At 41.9% G+C, this 19,243-nt stretch overlaps 1 protein-coding gene across 8 annotated transcripts; it reads left to right on the top strand.

Annotated features, from left to right (window-relative positions):
- The first annotated feature begins 837 nt into the window (after nt 1-837).
- syncrip (synaptotagmin binding, cytoplasmic RNA interacting protein) lies at nt 838-14,414 on the top strand. Of its 8 annotated transcripts, none has more exons than XM_084091649.1 (12): nt 838-992; nt 1,990-2,149; nt 4,122-4,240; nt 4,971-5,078; nt 5,156-5,269; nt 6,897-7,073; nt 7,325-7,460; nt 7,576-7,781; nt 8,722-8,871; nt 8,953-9,074; nt 10,877-11,415; nt 12,834-14,414. In XM_084091649.1, exons 2-12 carry the CDS (start codon nt 2,002-2,004, stop codon nt 12,860-12,862), a joined length of 1,848 nt encoding a protein of 615 aa, XP_083947775.1. In that variant the 5' UTR covers nt 838-992; nt 1,990-2,001; the 3' UTR covers nt 12,863-14,414. The 8 variants fall into 8 exon arrangements, with proteins under 8 accessions (XP_083947775.1, XP_083947776.1, XP_083947777.1 ...); XM_084091650.1 differs by having other exon boundaries at nt 12,837-14,414; XM_084091651.1 differs by having other exon boundaries at nt 10,877-11,400.
- The last annotated feature ends 4,829 nt before the right edge of the window (nt 14,415-19,243 follow it).

Raw genomic sequence — 19,243 nt, forward strand, 5'->3', positions numbered from 1 at the left:
AATGATATTAATGATTAATTGATAGGCCTAGTAATGATCATATTAAGGAGAAAAAAGAAAAGAAAAAAGATCAGATTCACTTTCCCCTTGATAAAAATATAGAGATTAAGGACCACATGTCCAGTGCTGAGTCTGGATATATATGAGGACTAATGCATTCCCTTTCATCTCAATGTCAGCTGGAGCATGTAGGCAATTCGAGGTCGGCCATCTTTGCTCCTGTACACTTATGTGGCCTTCGAGTGGAGTCGGAAATATTGTAATTATGTGATGTTGGAAGGGGCGTCTTGATTTGAAACATGGTGGGAAACACTGGCCTATTATATAATAATCTATAGATCAGCGTGTGCAGAAAGGAAGTGTAGAGAATTATAGTGAATAATTTTGCCAATTATTTAAATTTTACATGTTGTATGCCAAGTAGGCTACGTACAGGTCAGCTGATAAACAACAGCACATTTAGTTTTGATAATCTACATGTAAAATATGTAAATTAATCATTTGAATAGTTTTGAATTCAGGTGTAGTTATTTGGGTCACTTGTTTTGTCTAGGCTCCTTCAGTGAATGCGTCACGTGTCATAATAACAGACGCCCGACTGGTGCCGATAGCAGACAGACGTCGATTCAATGTCAGTTTGCTATCTGTGGACACTTGAAGGCTGGGTCCATTTCACAAAGTTCTCATTAAAAAGAATAATGATGCTGCTCAGGTTTGCAGACTATATCGTTTCTTTCCTATTGTTTCACAGTGTTGTTTCTCCTGTATTGTTGCGCTTTTGTTGGTGTGTTGTGTGAAAGGCCCGTGATCGGGTGCGTCGGAAACCCCATCGGTGCGCGCGGCCGTGAGTGCGCGCGCGCGTGAGCAGCAGCGCCGCCCGCCATTTTACATTATTGGGAATCCAGCGGAGCTCCGCCGGGGAGTCACTTACCCGCCCCCAGAACACATATTCCGCACACACACACCCGAGCAGACCAGCAGATCATCGCCAGGTAAGCGTGCGGCCGCGCTGGGCGAGCTTTCGTGGCGTTTCTCGCGGCGCAGGCGTTTATTTTACCGGTGTTTGGAAACAATGTGCTGGGGGCGCGCGCGCGCGGGGGGAGGGGTTTTACCGGACACGCTAAACACGCGCTAGCCTTGTGAGAGCAGGCCTTTAAAACACATTAAACGCGTAAATATGTCGCCAGCGGTGTATTTGTGTTAGTAATTACAGCGTGTGGTTGCACACTAGATTCGCTCATGTTGTGTGTGTCTGTCTGTGTATGAGTCACGCTGCTGGGTTACTAAGCTAATGCTAATGCAGCTACATTGAGTGAAGACGCGCGCCGGAATCAGATTTAACAATTTTATCAGCAAAAGATTAAGGAATTTTTGTGGAAAAATGCATAAATGGTAGGTTTTGCGCCACGCGTTGTCGTCTTGCAGCTGTTTTAATGGTGATTTTGTTGGTGTGTGTGTAGTTGTGCAGGGCCCGAGACCCAAAGCTGCACGCGCGCCAACAGAGCCGACGCGCGCACGTGTGATTTTAGCCAGTAACGCTTTCTTAATGTGTGTGTACACACAGATAGCGGTTTATCATCAGATTTAGTCTTTTTCTGGACTTTAGAGTGAATGAGCTCTCGCACAGGTGTATTATAATGAGGGAAGATGGTTGAGTGTCAGAGGGGCTGGAACATCACACACGAGCACATGGACAGCACTTGTTTACTGTGGTTGCAAACTTTGTAGACAAGTATCCGGGCTGATTGTTTGTGGACTGATTGTGAACATGTTCCCTGTCTGTTAGGGGGTTGGGTGGGTCTTTTGCTGGGATGATTTATGCGTAATTGTGCAAATAAATATGAAACGCTATATTTAGCATTGCATGCAGGTTAAAACAACCTGGATGATTTTCAGATGTGACTCCCTACTCATAAAACTGAATATCCACGTAATTTGTGTAATTGTCTACCCAAACCTGCAATAATTTGGCTCATTGCATTTGAACAGATTTCTGGAGACATGGCCACAGAACATATTAATGGGAATGGTACAGAAGAACCAATGGACACGACTGCTGCAGTTACCCATTCTGACCACTTCAACACTTTATTAGAAGCTGGTTTACCACAAAAAGTTGCTGAAAAGCTAGATGAAATTTACCTAGCAGGTAAGCCAAAACTCGGACCCTTCCAAATTGACTCCTCATCCTTTCTTGTATCACATTCAATGCATGTTGAACTGTACGTGTCATATGTTTTCTTGCATAGGGAATTGGCAGGTAATTAGCAACTTTGTGTGGTTTCACCGTGGGTAAATGGGTACTGCAGCGTTAACTGATGCTGAGTCGCGATGACACACCGGGCCGCAGAAATAAAGGCTGGATTGAGCGTGTCTGGTTGGATCCTGAGAGGGGATTAGCTCTCGTTGTGAAAGGGGGCCGGGGTGGGGTGGGGTGGGGGGTGTCCCGGGGGATGCGGGCCAGCTGGGCGTATGCTGGGACAATAGAGGCAGCTGTCTGGAGCGGGACAGGTGATGCGCCCCTACGGCTTATCACGAACAGATGCTGAGTGTGAAGGGGGTGAGAGCACTGCCCGGACAACCGCTCATATTCATATCGCTGCATTAATGGGGAGAGCTGCTAATGCTCGCGGGTGAAGTGCTAGAGATGGCGATTTACATCAATGCTATTCCAGTCGTGGTTTGATTGCCAGTATCTTGGAGAACCCTGTGGCCCATGTAAAGCCAGCAGGCTGTGTGTGATATCAGACTACCCGATTTAAAGATTAATAACACATGCATAACAATCGCTTCAGTAACACTTATTTTACATTTTTTAAATTATGAAAATAGATCAGATTAATTGGAAAATATATTAATGTGCATTAATTTTTGACGTAAACTGGAACGTTATGCCAAATGAGTTTAAAGCAGCATGTGATATAAAGTTTTACATTGATGTAAAATAATGGTTTAAAGTAAACCACAGCTGTGTACGCATATTTCAATTTAATTAAAAAATTTTTATTATGAATTATTCATGATGCCAGCGTTGGAAGCATCCTTAAAAAAAGGTAGTGTATAAATATGATGCAGGTTAGTAATTTTTTATTTATTAATTTGTTTTAGAAAAGCCTTCCTAGCGACCCGAGATGCAGATTAGCTCATGCTATACTCTCCATGTGCAATACATATCTTCCAGCTTTCGACTGGAATCATGTTTCTTGTACTGTCCCGATTCAAATAAACGTTTAAATAAATAAAATAAATCTGTAAAATAAACTGATGTACTTTCGATAGTAATTTCTTGATTCTGTAATCGTATTATTGTGTTTTTTATAAAAAAGTTTGTATGCATTGGGAGGCATTTTCTCAAACAAGAGACAGACGGTGCTAATACTCCAGATAGTGCTAATCTTACATGCATAGTTTGAAATATCCGCATCGGTTCACATGGACATCCCGGAGAAGAACGAGTGCACTTGTTATGCAGGCGACACATGTACACTACAGAAGACACTTGTGAGGGTTGTGAAATGTTTCAGATGTTCAAAGACTTGTTTTAATGATATAAATGCATATTTACTGAATGTTGAGAGTATGTGAAGGTCTAAAGCATTTTCCTTTCATCTACTAATAGAAAAGTATAAACTATTTAACTTTTTGTCTATAGCGTTCACTTTCTTTAAACCGGTCTAATAACCAGACAGAACTGTCAAACGCTGTAACCTAATGATGGAGGACGTGAGCTAAGGGTCTCAGCGCTGGGACTTATTTTTAATGCTAGCACCTGTCAATGTTGCCTCCAACACTTAACGGCTAAACAGGAACTCTTTATCAGCCGATCCTGATGACATGTCAGATATCAGCTGATGTTTTGTCCACTAGACTTTTGTCAGGTCTTCAGACAGCCGAATCCTCCTGCTTTTAAAAGTGTTTATCCCGTATTCTCAAGTGACTGCAGAAGTCGTTAGCATTCCTGAAGTCTGTCCTGAAGCCCAGTCCAAATGATGATACACACGAACTCTCTCTCAGAGAAACCTTGATGAATATTGATTACTCTGACTGGACGGGCCGCAAGGCGTCCTGCGGTTGGTGAGGTGTCGTGTCAGCGCTGAGCTCTCGCTGGTTGTCTCCCGCAGGCCTGGTGGCGCACAGTGACCTGGACGAGAGGGCCATCGAAGCACTGAAGGAGTTCAATGAGGAAGGGGCTCTGCAAGTTCTGGTCCAGTTCAAGGAGAGCGACCTATCCCATGTGCAGGTGAGTGAGAGATCCGGGTGAAGTGTGGGAAAAGATAAGTTAACCACTTTATTAATCCCACAAGGGGCAATTATATTATGGCAGTGGCATCACATCACAAACTAAAGAAGAAAATCATTCCACATACACGTATCTACATGTTACAACATTCCAGTGCACCGTGCTTTATAATCAAATTCACATCAGAAGCAAAAAAAAAGCAAACGCCTCAAGAATCCTTAAAGGGGTCATCAGATGCTCATTTTCCACAAGTTGGTGTGATTCTTTAGGGTCTTCATGTAAAGTTTGTAACATACTTTGGTTGAAATTCCCCAATGGTTGTGTAAAACACCCTTTACCTCCTCAGAAACATGAGCAACTGATCACAACCCTCACCCCTCCATGGGGCGTCGACACAAGACACGTAAAGTGCTGCCATGGCAACCTGCTCAGAGTATACAAATGGCTGAGGGCGGGAATATGCTAATACGGGACAGTTCGTCAGCGGTCGTGGGCGGAGCATGAGCAATGTGACATCATATTGCTCAGAAAATCCAAACGGCTTGATTGAGTGTTTTGGCTTTTTGAGGATTAAAAAAAGTACTGTATTTCACTGTATGGCGGTTGTCCACAAACTGCAAAGACACATTTATATGCAAACTCCATATAAAAGTGAATTTTGCATCCGATGACCCCCTTTTTTCAATTCTGAAAGGTTTTACTCACACACTTTTTTCTCTCTCTCTCTCAGAACAAAAGTGCCTTTCTCTGTGGAGTGATGAAGACCTACAGGCAGAGAGAGAAACAAGGGACCAAAGTTCTAGATTCCACTAAAGGACCAGATGAGGCAAAAATTAAGGTGCGTTTTGTCCCTTTAACAGTTGATTTCCACTAAAAGCGTGCCTGTTGATTCATTGGTTCGGTCTTGTTTTTCAGACTTTGCTTGATAGAACCGGCTACACCCTTGATGTCACCACAGGTCAGCGCAAGTACGGCGGGCCTCCGCCAGAGTCCGTCTACACAGGAGCTCAGCCCTCGGTCGGGACGGAGGTAATCACGCCGCTCGTGCTGTGAGGCCGCGCTAGATCGGGGTCTGCGAAGGCTGTGTAAATGATGACTTATGTACACTGTGCTGGAGTAACTTTGTTACGATGACAGTTACCGCTAAGATCTGACTCGACAGCCTCTCCACGCTAGAGAGCCGTCTGTCTGCGGTACACCAAAGGCCCTGATGTACTCTCGGCAGAGTAGTGCTTGTGTTATTCGCTTGGCTGTAAACGGTGTGAAACCCCTTTGCTTCAGTGATATACAAGATTCCCCTCCAGCTCGTGACATGTCCATGCTCACACAGTCTCCACGATTTCATCTAAACATTTTTCTTTTTTCCCCAACAAATCCGCTTACACTATAAAGTAGGGCTGGGTAATGAGACACATTTCACAATTTGATTCGATTTCGATTCAATATTGATTATTTTGGATATCAGGTTCAATACATGGCAAATTTTCTCAAGGAAAACAAATCTCTTCACTAATGCTGTAAACTATGGGAGTCAGTGGTGGCCTACAGGCTTCATTAGCCTACTATAATATTGAAGGTAAAAATTAACTGATTTGCATACAAACACTTAAATTACTCTTATTTATTTTATAATAAATTTATATGAAATATAAACAATTAAATGGTGGCTGTCATAAAAAACTTGCCAGATTTATTCAAACATTCATTAAATATTGAAGAACATTAAAAATTATTATGAATATGTAATATGGTGCATATATTTAGCAAAATGGATGACTAGCCTAATCGATTCTTGGGATTTAAGAATCGATATCCGTTCGTAAAAATGAGAATCGATTAAAATCGAGAAATCAATATTTTTTTTTTTTATCCAGCCCTACTATAAAGCATCACTTCTTCTTGCCAGTCATCCATGTTTGTTTACTGTAAAGTCACGTTTAATGCGAGAGATTTTGCGAGATTCCCAGTGTTCACAGGCGGGACCCTGGTTATGTGTGAATGGGATCTGTTAGTGTGTATTGTAGTTTCCTGGTCACATCACGACACTACACACACTAGAGGAACAAAGCTGTTACATCTATGATTTCTTATCGTCATGGTTGTGGTCTCACAAAATATTTTAGTGTGACCCCAGCTTTAGTTCTGAAAAAGCACCCAACGGGTGAGCAGGACCTGACATATGAAGCTCATGTCTTTATCCCTCTAGTTCTAGGCTTCACAAATTTGTTGATTTAAGAAATTTTATGCAAGAGGATGTACACATATATTTGAGAACACCTTCGAGAAGTGACACTGTTATTTTAGTAACAGATATTTTGTTCATTTTATTTTTTTAAATGTCAATATCGTTTTGTTTTTTTGGTATATGAACTAAATGAAAATGAGATGTGCCTTGGAAACTAGCTGATTTTAAATTGATGTATATTTACATTAGTTTATTTCAAGCAATTAATTAATCGTTTTAGTTAACGACAATAATACCAGGTGTCACAATCAGTTATTATAGTGATTTAATGAATCACTATTTTTCAGTGCATGAGTTTAATGCTGAAACATTGAAGGTAAAGTTCATGAGCTCGTATTGCTGGGCGGGTGTTTCTGTGAGCTGTGATCCGTCAGACGGCTCATCGACTGCTCTGTTCTCTCCGCACCGCAGATCTTCGTGGGGAAGATCCCGAGGGACTTGTTTGAAGACGAGCTCGTGCCTCTGTTTGAGAAGGCGGGGCCGATCTGGGACCTGCGCCTGATGATGGACCCTCTGAGCGGCCTGAACAGGGGCTATGCCTTCCTCACTTTCTGCACTAAAGAGGCTGCACAGGAGGCCGTCAAGCTAGTAAGACATGCTAACCCGTACGGGTCCATTCATGACTGTATACCTGCTGCTTCTGTCTTCACGTGTCAGTGCATGGCTAAAAGAACCGGACTCAATCACATCTCAGAAAACCTCATTGGGGTGTTTGTGGGGGGTCACATTTCCTCCAGAGAAATGCAGTTGGCTAGTGATAGACATGGGTGTTGCTTTGCAAGTGAGGCTTTACTAATGCAACAGTTGTTCAAGCATTCAATCTGTTTTTCTCCTCTTAGTGTAACAATCATGAAATTCGCCCGGGCAAACATATTGGCGTGTGTATATCAGTGGCCAACAACAGACTCTTTGTGGGCTCCATTCCCAAGAGCAAGACAAAAGAACAGATTGTTGAAGAGTTTTCCAAAGTCACGGGTGAGTTTTGCCTTGGAAAATTCCTGCGCGCATCCCGGCGTTTTCTTCACGTGCTTCGTTCACTCGGATTCTGTAAAGATGCATTTAATGTTTCTTTCTTTTGTTTTTTTGTTAGAGGGTCTTACTGACGTAATCCTCTACCATCAGCCGGATGATAAGAAAAAGAACAGGGGCTTCTGCTTTCTGGAGTACGAGGACCACAAGACAGCAGCGCAGGCTCGGCGGAGGCTCATGAGCGGGAAGGTGAAGGTGTGGGGCAACGTGGTCACCGTCGAGTGGGCCGACCCTATCGAGGACCCCGACCCGGAGGTCATGGCGAAGGTCAGAGCATGATCACTGACAGGGTTTATAAGCATCTCTTTCTCATGTGACTGTGCAGACGATGGGTTGTGTGCTGTTCTGAAGCACTAGCGTTTCATGCTAACTTGACGGCCTCTCCAAGTCTGCACATGTTGGTTAGCTCTGCGCTCCAGCCTGATGCTGAATGATCCTCTGGGGCCTGTTAACACCTGGTCACTTCATGTGTCTTTACTGATCGGATAGCTATCTGACTCATTTACACCTGGTCACTTCATGTGTCTTTACTGATCGGATAGCTATCTGACTCATTTACACCTGGTCACTTCATGTGTCTTTACTGATCGGATAGCTATCCGACTCATTTACACCTGGTCACAGAAATAAATCGTATATAAATCCGATCTTTGATTCCTGCGCTATATGCAAATTAATGATTCACGTCAATGAATGCAACAGATATGAGCTGCATTTTATTGATAATCAGCTAATTTCAAGATTAAAGTCTGCAGTGTGAGCGAGCGCAGCATCATCAGTGGTAATACTTCAGTCTCACTGCTTCTAATGATGATGATTGTGTGTCTGCGACTTACTTTTATTTGTTTCATTTGTGTTGGTTTGCTGAAGAGATGCGTATTGCGTGTTGTAGTAGCGCCATAACATCTGGCTATATGTCATATAGCCTATAACACGCTCTGACAAATCTATTTTTTTATATTTGGGAAGAGTAAAATTGACGTGTGGTTTCAACAGTCGGATGCATTCACACCTGTCCAGTTTCATCAGGAATGCGTCCCAGAGCTCCTCCTGAAGTGGTGTGAGCGATCGGAGGGCGTTACACCTGGTCAGATCAGAGGAAGCGCATGAAGTGACCGGTTGAAAACACCAGGCCCAGTTTACACCTGATCTAAACGCTCATGTTTAGGATCTGCCGGAGCTCACGCTGTCTCCTCTGCTTCTCTAGGTGAAGGTGTTGTTTGTCAGGAACCTGGCGAACAGCGTCACAGAGGAAATACTTGAAAAAGCTTTCGGCCAGTTTGGCAAACTGGAGCGAGTAAAGAAACTGAAAGACTACGCCTTTATTCACTTCGACGAGCGGGACGGAGCGGTCAAGGTGAGAACCACTTAATGAGGTACGAGAGCGTTTGTGTTCTGGATGGTCATTACAGTGGTGTGATGTCGTGGATGTTCACAGGCGCTGGCGGAAATGAACGGCAAAGATTTAGAGGGAGAGCACATTGAGATCGTGTTCGCCAAGCCACCCGACCAGAAGCGGAAAGAGAGGAAGGCGCAGCGTCAAGCAGCGAAGACGCAAATGTGAGTGTTACAGGTGTTCAGCCCTGCTCCTGCAGAGTTCAGCTCCGCAACGCTGGTTTTCACCCCATCCTGAAGACTCGGGTGTGTTTGAGGTTTGGAGTAGGGCTGCATGATAGATCGGTTTGGCATCGATATTGTGATGTGCGGATCCACGATAGTCACATCGCAGGGTGTGTGATGTCACGTATAGGGATCGTAGTTAATCCGCCATCCGGACGGACCGGCTAGTCCCCGTTTCAGAACGCATGTGATTTTTTGCAAAGTTTAAATCATCATAAGGTGAAAGTTATAAGTTGCATGTGTTTTAAGTCAAGTCAGGCAAGAGGACTGTGCGCACACAGAGCCGAATTCAGTTCTCTTTCTTGAACGGTCATGTGCACGCAAAATGAAGTCACAATGCCCGTCTCGGTGAGTGTCCTCGTCAACACGATCGGTTATGTTGTGAACGGAAAGAAACGAAGGCGTCATTTATATTAGGTCCGTGCATTCGTCTTAAAGGGACAGTAGCCTAATAAACCTGCAGCTGTTTCTCACAAATGGTGATCAAACAACAGAAGAGAAAGAGAAAATAACGTTTGTACCTTTTAAAACGTGTTTTTTTATTTATTTATAAATTGTATTATATTAGTGATTTCATTTATACAGTGAAGACTTTAACTTTACATTTGAGTATTCAATTTCTGTCCTTGAATACTGTTAGATTTACCTGAAAAACGTAAAGCGCTGCTTATTTCAGTTGTATCTTTATTCTATTGTATTTATCTATGCTTGTGATTTGTTTATAATTTTCAATGCAGATTCACTCCTCTACAAAATCACCCCAATTATTCTACAGGGTGGGCCATTTATATGGATACACCGTAATGACATGGGAATGGTTGGTGATATTAAAGTCCTGTTTGTGGCACATTAGTATATATTAGTACACACCACCCATCTTGAGGAGTATACCCCCTCACATATACTAATGTGCCACAAACAGGACTTTAATATCACCAACCATTCCCATGTTATTACGGTGTATCCATATAAATGGCCCACCCTGTAGAATGATTCATTCTTTTCAAATAGAGCTATATTGAAATCATCTGGTGAAATTGTTTTTATATCGCAATATATATTAGAGAAAAACTAAATATCGCAATGTAATTTATTTATTTATTTTCTAAATCGTGCAGCCCTAGTGTAGAGCTGAACTCTGCAGGACCGGACGCCCTCAATTAGGGCTGGGACAATAAATCGATGCATCGTGAATCGAGAAATGATTCTGGATCGATTCCAATTTTTGCATCGCGAGTCGATTCTGAGTTTAGTTTATAACAGCAGATGTCCCTGCGTGCTTTAGAAACAGCCGTAGTCTGCTGGCTTCCACACACTCCACTCGAACCTTCTGTAAATAATCCTTCATAAAGTTTGAAAAGGTTGAAGCGAATCAAAAGGGTGTTTGCAGTTTACATTAATCTCGCGTCACAAAAGCATCCTGAGGTGCGAGTACATTCCCAGACTCGACCGAACGCGCGACTGCTCTTCTTATGAGCATTTGAGCGTGTGGTTATAAACTAGCCTAGAGCGCCATCTACTGTTTAAAAACTAGCCTAGAGCGCCATCTACTGTTAAACTAAGCTCAGAATCGATTCGAGAGAGATTCGTGATGCATTTGTAAAAAACTGGAATCGATCCACGAATCGCGATGCATTGATTTATTGCCCCAGCCCTTCCCTCGATTGACATCATGAATGCGAACCGCTCTGTGTGCCCGATCTTAGACCTAAACATGCCTCTGCTCTCTCTCTCTGTCACAGGTATGACGATTACTACTACTACGGCCCTCCTCAAATGCCGCCTCCTGCCAGGGGCCGGGGCAGGGGAGCCAGTCGGGGGGGCTACTCCTACCCGCCCGACTATTACGGCTACGAAGATTACTACGATTACTATGGTTATGATTACCATAACTACAGGGGCGGCTATGATGACCCGTACTTCGGCTATGATGACTTCCAGGCGCCGGCCCGGGGCCGAGGGGGGCGCGGAGGCGGGGCGAGAGGCGGGGCGTCTCCGGTGCGGGGCCGAGGCGCCAGCGCTCCACGGGGCAGGGCGAGCTTCCCCCAGCGCGGAGGCGGGCCGGGGGCCAGCCGGGGCCCGCGCGGAGGAGCCAGAGGCGGGGTGCTGCCGAGAGGCCGCGGGGTACGTGGTGCTCGGGGTGGACGCGGTGGAAATGTAGGAGGCAAGCGCAAAGCTGATGGCTACAACCAGCCAGATTCCAAACGGCGCCAGACCATTAATCAGAACTGGGGCTCGCAACCCATTGCACAGCAACCCTTGCAAGGTGGCGATCATTCTGGTAACTATGGTTACAAATCTGACAACCAGGAGTTTTATCAGGATTCTTTTGGGCAACAGTGGAAGTAGAGAATGTAGGGCTCTTTTTTTCTTTTCTTTTTTTTTCCCAATAAAAAAAAAAAAAAACAACTTTTTATAGAGACTTGATTGGCCCTCAAATCCATTAACGGTTGCCTCTCTCCTCCTCCTGGCGGGTTTTTTTTGTACATATTTTAAGAATCCGCTTGGACTCGATCAGTAGTCACTCCCACCTGCTTCTGCCGAACTGTTTTTGTTTTATGTTTTGCTTTGGAAGTCGTTTCCTACTTTTTAAAAATCGGGATTTGAAATTTTTAAATTTGCAATTTTGTGCTCAATCTGTCTTATTTGGCTCTATAGTACCATGTATGTTCATAGGAATTTTGCTCTTTATGTCTTAAGTAGGTAACAGCAACAACAACAACAACAACAAAAAAAGACGAAAAAGGAAAAAAAAAATCACTGTCTCTTAAACTTGTATTCAACAAAGTAAAAAAAAAAAAGAAGAAAAAAAAGAAATTGCTATTTGTATATGTTACAAAAGATAATGCTAGTCAAATAGCTTGTCTTGTTTTTGGGGAAAACGATAAAAAAAAAAAAAAAAAGGAAAAAACAAAGGACTTTGATCCTTATTTTTGGCTTTACATTTTGGCTTGTATTCTTTGCTGTTTGTCTGCTTGAATAAACATACACGCACCAGTGTACAAAAACTCAAATTGTGTTTCAAATTCATGTTTCGGCAAATTCTCTCTTCAAATTGCCTACAAATTTATGGCTCCTTGTGGAAGAAAAGGACTAAAGGTTTGCTTGTAGACATGTGCTGCTACCTCACTCTGCATGCCTTCAAATTGAGTCCGCATCCTCTCTCCACTCAAGCTTTGTGTGAACACACACACACACTCCCCATTCCACACGAGGCTTCTCTTTACTCGCCCCCCCCGAGGTCCCCGTGTGTTTTAGAGAACTTCACGAGGACAGAGGCTAAACTCGATGAAAGCACAATTTGACGCGGCGTGTTTCCGGACAAGGCGTCTGTCGCTGGAAGCTCTAGCTCTCTTTGCCCTTGCACGATTATCCCAAATTTGAGCACCAGTGGGAAACTGGCCTGCATGTCGTGTGTGTTCCCGCTCACACCCCTCCTGATCTCCCTGACCCCTCGCTCTCTCTCTCTGCATGCCTGAACGCGTAGAGCCACGCTAGAGTCTCTAGTGAATGCTTCTGCTTTCTCTCTCTCTCTCTCTCTCTCTCTCTCTCTCTCTCTCTCTCTCTCTCTCTCTCTCTCTCTCTCTCTCTTCCTTTCTTTGACATCCTTGCGGTCGTTTGTGTGAATTTTCTTTTTCCTTTGTGTTGTATTCATTGTTAACGCTCCTCTAATTTGTGTTCCTTTTGTTACCTGGCTAGCAGGGAAAAGGGGTCGAGGCTGGTCCTGACATGTCCCAGTGAAGACTGACTAGCTCAGTGGGGTCACGCCAGCTGATGATGATGATGATGATGATGGTAAGGTCCGTGCCACGGTCCGACTCAGTTCCTGCCTTACGGAAGCATATCTTCTCCCGTCTGCCTCCAAGATTGCCATCAACAACGCAGAGTCGCCATTAGACATGTTTGGACTCTTCTCTGTGTATTTTTTTCTTTTGTTTTTGTATTTAATTTTTTTTTGTTAAGTTTATAAGAATGTCCCAGAACCCTTGTGTCATGAAAGAAAATGCTCTTTGCAGTTACTTCTGGAGGTCAAGTAGCCCAAAGGAGTTTTATCCTTAACGTTACATGTATTTTGCACTTTGTAGATGTTTGAAGTGGCTTGGAGGAGCTTTGATGCTGTTGTATATTTTTGTGCATTTTAACTGCGGCTTATGAGGATGAACATGTTAAGCTTGTATATGAGTCTTGCGTTTTATTTTATTTTTATTTTTTTTCCTTAGTTGTTACAACCTGGCGTGATTGACCAGGCATTCCAGGTGAAATGGTTCTTTTCTGAACCCTTTTTTTTTTTTTTTGGATTTTTTTAATTATTATTTTTAGGAATTTTTTTCTTTTTTGGAAAGGGTTGGTTAACTACCTCATCCTGGAGGCTGAAACTGCCCTATCTGTACTGTACATACGGAGACCTAATGCAAGCAGGGCTTTTTATATTCAACTTATGCACAAGGGCAACATCAGAGCCACTGTACCTAGTGTATCATAGTCCTTTTGTAATAATGCTGAACAGTCAGACTGGGCATGTGGACGACACTCATGTGATGAGTCTAAAGCAGCGTCAGTCTGAGCTCGGAGGATGTAGTTACAGGTTGAAGACTTGTTTGTAAAGACTTGAACTTGAGGAAAAAGCTACTTTGAGAAGCTTTAGCTGTTTCTCAGACCCCCCAGCCCCAAATGAATTGCATTTTAAAGCTTTATTTTAAGATCATGCGGTCCACGTTGGTGGATGCTAGATCAGTTTTGAAACCAACACCATCCCTTTTGTGTGCTGTGCCACCTGGACGTGCACAAGTCACATGGTTTTTCAAGGTAAGTTGAGCCCGGATCAGCTCAGATCTGCCGGTTCCTCTGGACGGGGCGATCGAGCTCGGCTCCGTCTCCATCCCTGGTGCTGATGCGGAGTCAGACCGGATTGGCCAGAGCGGCTCTGTCACGAGAGGATGATGTCATTGAACTGGGCACACCGTAGCTGCCTTTTAATCACATTTAATGTGATGGGTTATTAAGATATGCATCATTTTTTTGGGGCATGTTATTGGTAACTTCAATTCTCTCGTGTGCTCGTACAGGGTTTATACGTTTTTAAAAGGGATTCTGTTGATGTTTCGGTTTCTTTTTGTTTTGCCTCTTTAAAAGTATTGACTGGATTTTTTGACAATGACTGACTCCACAATGATTTCTGTATCACCATCAACCCATTTTTATAAAAAATGGTGTTTTAAAAAGTACTGCTGCATAACAAGTGTTTTTGCATTCCTGCAAATAAATTTTGTAAAATGAAAAGGTGTCTCTAGAATGATTTAATCTCTGGCACTGGGTGTGACTCTACAAAGCCTTTAATTTCAGCTGCTGTATTGTTCAGTTTTCATTATTTGTTAATGTCCACTGTTTGTCTAACTCTCAGGGATCTGCGTTTTCACATTTTTCATTTATTACTCTAAAAACAGGGTTTCTTTTAGTTACTGAAATCAGGCTAGTTTACAAACGAGTCCCCAAAATTACACTTTCCATCAGCTTTTTTTATTTGCACTGACATGGTTCTTGTTCAATTGACTATTTCACAACATCTAATTATTCCTATATTGTTAATTCAAGAACTGATGCTCTTTGTGTAAGTTGTTCTGTGAAGAATGCATTAAGTTGGTTGACATTAAAAGTGATAATATTCTTAGTGCATTACCGGGCCGGTGAGATGTGAGTGGTAAAGATGAGCTGGTCATCAAACACGACCCCAGTTGCAGTGATCCACAGGGGTCATGAGGAGCTCTGTCATCACATGTTTCGACCTGTAGATGGCGCTCTGTCCAGGCAGAGATGAGAGCTAAGCTGATCATAAGGTTTAAACAGTTCTAAAGAATCAAGTTTCACAGGCAATTTGTTAATGTAATTTCAATATCATTGGATCATGTAATTAAATCACCCAATTAAGTAAAGCACTAGTTAAAGTTCCCTGACGGGGTTAATTTATATTTTTGTTTCTCATTACTGAATTATAAGATTTATACTAGCTTGTTAAAAATGTAAAAAAAAGAAAATCACATTTAGCATGTTAAATTTAAGTGATCCTTGAATAAAACTATATGTATCTGTCCTCAGCCTAAGCAAATAAAGCTCTTAAAACCACAGTTGAAATGGGTCTAAATCACAACATAACTGCTCAAAATCATAAACTAATACTTAATGTCAAAATTTGACTCCCCATTTAGTCCCATGCAAAGCCCACTGGGAACTGCAGTTTCAGCAGTTGTTGGGTCCGCATCTGCGAACTCAAGGGCCCTGTCCCACATGGCACACTCCGGACTCGTGGACTTCCTCAAGAGTGCACACTTTGGTGACGTCATGAGTCCACGAGGGCGCACTGAGAGGTGTTTTTGGGACAGACTCGATCGTCACGCTGGAAATAACGGTCTGGTTGTTGTTGTACAGAGGGGGCGCTGCTGAGCACACTTCAGAGCGCTAAACTGCTGAATGGGACGGCCTATGGACTCGGACTCAACGAGCATGCGCAATCTAAAGGGTTAGTTCACCCAAAAATGAAAATTCTGTCAGTAATTACTCTCCCTCATGTTGTTCCAACCGCGTAAGACCTTCGTTCATCTTCGGAACATAAATTACGATATTTTTGATGAAATCTAAGAGCTGGATCACTCCTCCATAGGCTGCTAGGTGACCGAAACTTGCTGGCCCAGAAAAGTTATTAAAGAGATCGTTAATATAGTCTAAGTGACTCCAGTGGCTCAATCTTAAGTATATCAAGCGACGAGAATACTTTCTGTGCGGAAAAACAAACAAAAATAACGACGTTATTCCACTATTCATTTCCTTCTCTCTGGGCCTCGTAGTGTTTAAGCGTAGCGCGTCTGTGTTGCACGTCACCACGCATCACACACATGACCAGCATCGGCCAATAGTGAGCCTACGTGGTGACGTGTAACACAGACGCGCTACGCTAAAACACTATGTGAACCAACTCGAGGCCCAGAGAGAAGGAAATGAATAGTGGAATAAAGTCGTTTCAATCAGCAAGTTTCAATCACATAGAAGCCTATGGAGAAGTGATCAGCTGTCAGATTTAATCAAAAATATCTTAATTTATGTTCCGAAGATGAACGAAGGTCTTACGCGGTTGGAACAACATGAGGGTGAGTAATTACTGACAGAATTTTCATTTTTGGGTGAACTAACGCTTTAAGTCCACAAGACCGAAAGTCCTCATGAAGTGCGCCATTTGGGACAGGGCCAAACACGTGTAAGTACCGATCTATTATACAGCGAGTATTAGGACATGATTGGATAGATGTGAAGGTAATAAGTGACGTAGTAATTAAGTCTTCCTGGCAGAACTTATGCTAAAGCTTTAATTTCTGTAAATCAGTTTTTGTGAACAACTAACAACTGATGCTCCGCTCTTCATCGTGGAAGACTAACAGCGGATGGAGATTATGAATCGTAATCTACTGATATTCCTGTCATCCCCGGATGTTAAAATCCATTTTAATGTAATCCATTTTAAAGTCCATTAAAATGCAAGCATGATTAATGCAATGCATTAGTGCAATTCAACAAGCTTTTTTTGTTTTCAAAAACATTTGGTATTATTTTACTTCCATAGTCTTGTCTCTGCTTCCAAAGAAAGTGGACTTGGGACTTCTCCAAAACTGGAGATCGGTGTCTTTGCTATGTTCTGATTGTAGTTTTTTTCCCCCAAATGTTTATCAAATAGACTTGAACACTGAAGATCTATAACGACAATTTTTTTTTTACAGGATATAATTAATCGGTTTTAAACCTACCCCTAAACCTACCCTTAACCCATGTTAGTTGCCTTATATTACCAGTACTTTCTTAGGTAAGTACACTGTAAATACACACACTGTATACACCTCCTGAGTCGAGAGGCACTGCCCACTCTCTGGCCCATTATATAGTTTGGTTATTGAATCTTTGTTGTGCAGATTGAGGAGGAATTTTAATTTCAAATTCAAGGGTCTATTATTGGGAAGATACTGGTTTCCTCAACTCAAGGGTGCGTTACAGTGGAGACAGGACGGGTTGAAAACATTAGCTGTTTTGGCGAATGACCAATTTCAAGGACATTGGACTCCAGAGGAACTGTTGTTTTTCAGCCCAATGATCCAGACTAGATGCTGTAACTGCCTAACTCTGACCAGTTATGATCTGCGTTGTGTTTAATTAAGAGAATCCCGGGACACTGGATCTGCTGCTGAAGGAGGGCTTATTATGCGCTAAAGAAATGATATTGTGTTCATGTTATTGATTTCTCCAGCGCTCAGCAATGTGAACAAAGACAAAGAATCCTGTAGGAACAGCGCAGAAAGCTTTCATACATGTATTCATTTAGCAGATGTTTTTTTGAGGTGACTTAAAATCACTAAACATTCAACAATAAGTTAATACCAAAGATAATATATATCTTATAAAAAAAATATATTTTTTTAAGGAAAACACCCAATTAATTTAAAGATAAACATTCCAAGACATCATATTTACTAGAAATACAGTATTTTTTGTGCAGCATATATTAATGAATTGCAAAAGCTTTAAGCTTCAAGCTTTTTTTTATTTTTTAGAAAGAAAGAAATTGAAATAAGTTATAACAAAATTTAATGAAGTTTAAAGAAATTAACATACAGTGAATAAGCAGATGGAAGTAAGTAAGGCTTTAAGGAAGTTTTTCATTATGCTACCCACTCCAGGTGCGATAAACACATTTAACGATAGACTGAAACCCGCCAGAAAACTAAAAGAAGAAGAACAGAGATTGGCGGGGTTTATGTGCATAAGCATAGATGTCTATGCATAAGTAAAATAATTTATTTGTTGTCGACACCTGGGGACCTCCTGCGCATGCGCCTTCTGTTTCTGAAGAAACACCTCGAAGCCGGAAGTAAAGACTCGAAGAATGTATAAACTGTCACATTACGGTAAGTTCATCGGCTTTTGATATCATGTCTTATTATTGTACAATGTTTTCTGTTTGCTATCATTTTAAACTCAATCTTTATTAGCTTCAAATCTGCTTCTGATTTTCCACTCTCCTGCTTAACACAATATATGGCTTCAAACTTTCTAAAATTAAACGTTCACAAGACTGAAATCCTGTCAGGTGGTCTCAAGCATCTGTCAAATCTCTGTCAAATCTCTGTTTAGACATTGATGGTATTTTAGTTCGTCCTTCATCTACAGTTTGGAGTCTTTGAGTCATTTCTGACCCACTCTATGTTTTGAATCTCACGTTAATCACCTCATAAAAATCGAAAGACTTGTAATATTGCTAGTTTACTTTCCTCACTCAGTAGACTCAGAAATGCTTTAATAACACCACGTCTGGACTACTTAAGCTCGCTTTTATTTGATTTTCACTGTTAATAACAGAGTTCTGCTGCACGTTTCCTCACACATGTGTAAGTGCACATATCACTCTCTCACTTTCACTTCATTAGCTTCCAGTTTCATGCCGTATACAGTTTATCATCTTAGTCATGGTCTTTGTCATGATGGGCTTCAACTTATCTTAGTGAATTGCTCCATCAATTCTATTCAATTCACATTTTTTGTATAGCGCTTTTCACAATACATATTTTCAAAGCAGCTTTACAGAAAGTGCATGAGTCCACATTACAATTTAAGCTATCAGAGGTAACTGTCTAACTTATGTATTTCACAAATGTACATATTCATATACACAGTTAGCTATTAATGTATTAATTTTAGGCATAAAAAATGAGATTATTGAGGCAATGAATACATGTTAACTAATGATTATGACCAGGGCCATGCACAGACCTTTTGAGGGGCATGTGTTGAAACTGAAAAAGCCCCCCCCCCCCCCCCCCCTTTTCTTTTTCTTTCTCTTTCTTTTTTTTAATATTAAGATTATTTAGTAAGCCTACATAAAAGGAAGAAATGGTCACATCTTCATGACAAATTCAATAACACAAAATAATAGTCTCAAAAGCTTTAGATTTATTCACTATTAGTATAACAATAATACTATAGATAATATAGATATACAGGTTTTCAGGGCTTCTTTAGCCCTAAAGCCCTAAAAAAAACATGTTTTAGCCTAGGCCTACTACATTTATACATCT

The sequence above is a fragment of the Abramis brama genome (assembly GCF_963993115.1).
Source record: "Abramis brama genome assembly, chromosome: 18".
Taxonomy (NCBI): Eukaryota; Metazoa; Chordata; class Actinopteri; order Cypriniformes; family Leuciscidae; genus Abramis; species Abramis brama.

Bases quoted from the DNA above. Each gene is read 5' to 3' on its own strand.
- syncrip (XM_084091648.1), top strand. From the start codon at position 2,002: ATGGCCACAGAACATATTAATGGGAATGGTACAGAAGAACCAATGGAC. The intron at 7,074-7,324 runs GTAAGACATGCT...TTCTCCTCTTAG, and splicing joins CACAGGAGGCCGTCAAGCTA to TGTAACAATCATGAAATTCG. The intron at 7,461-7,575 runs GTGAGTTTTGCC...TTTTTTTGTTAG, and splicing joins AGAGTTTTCCAAAGTCACGG to AGGGTCTTACTGACGTAATC.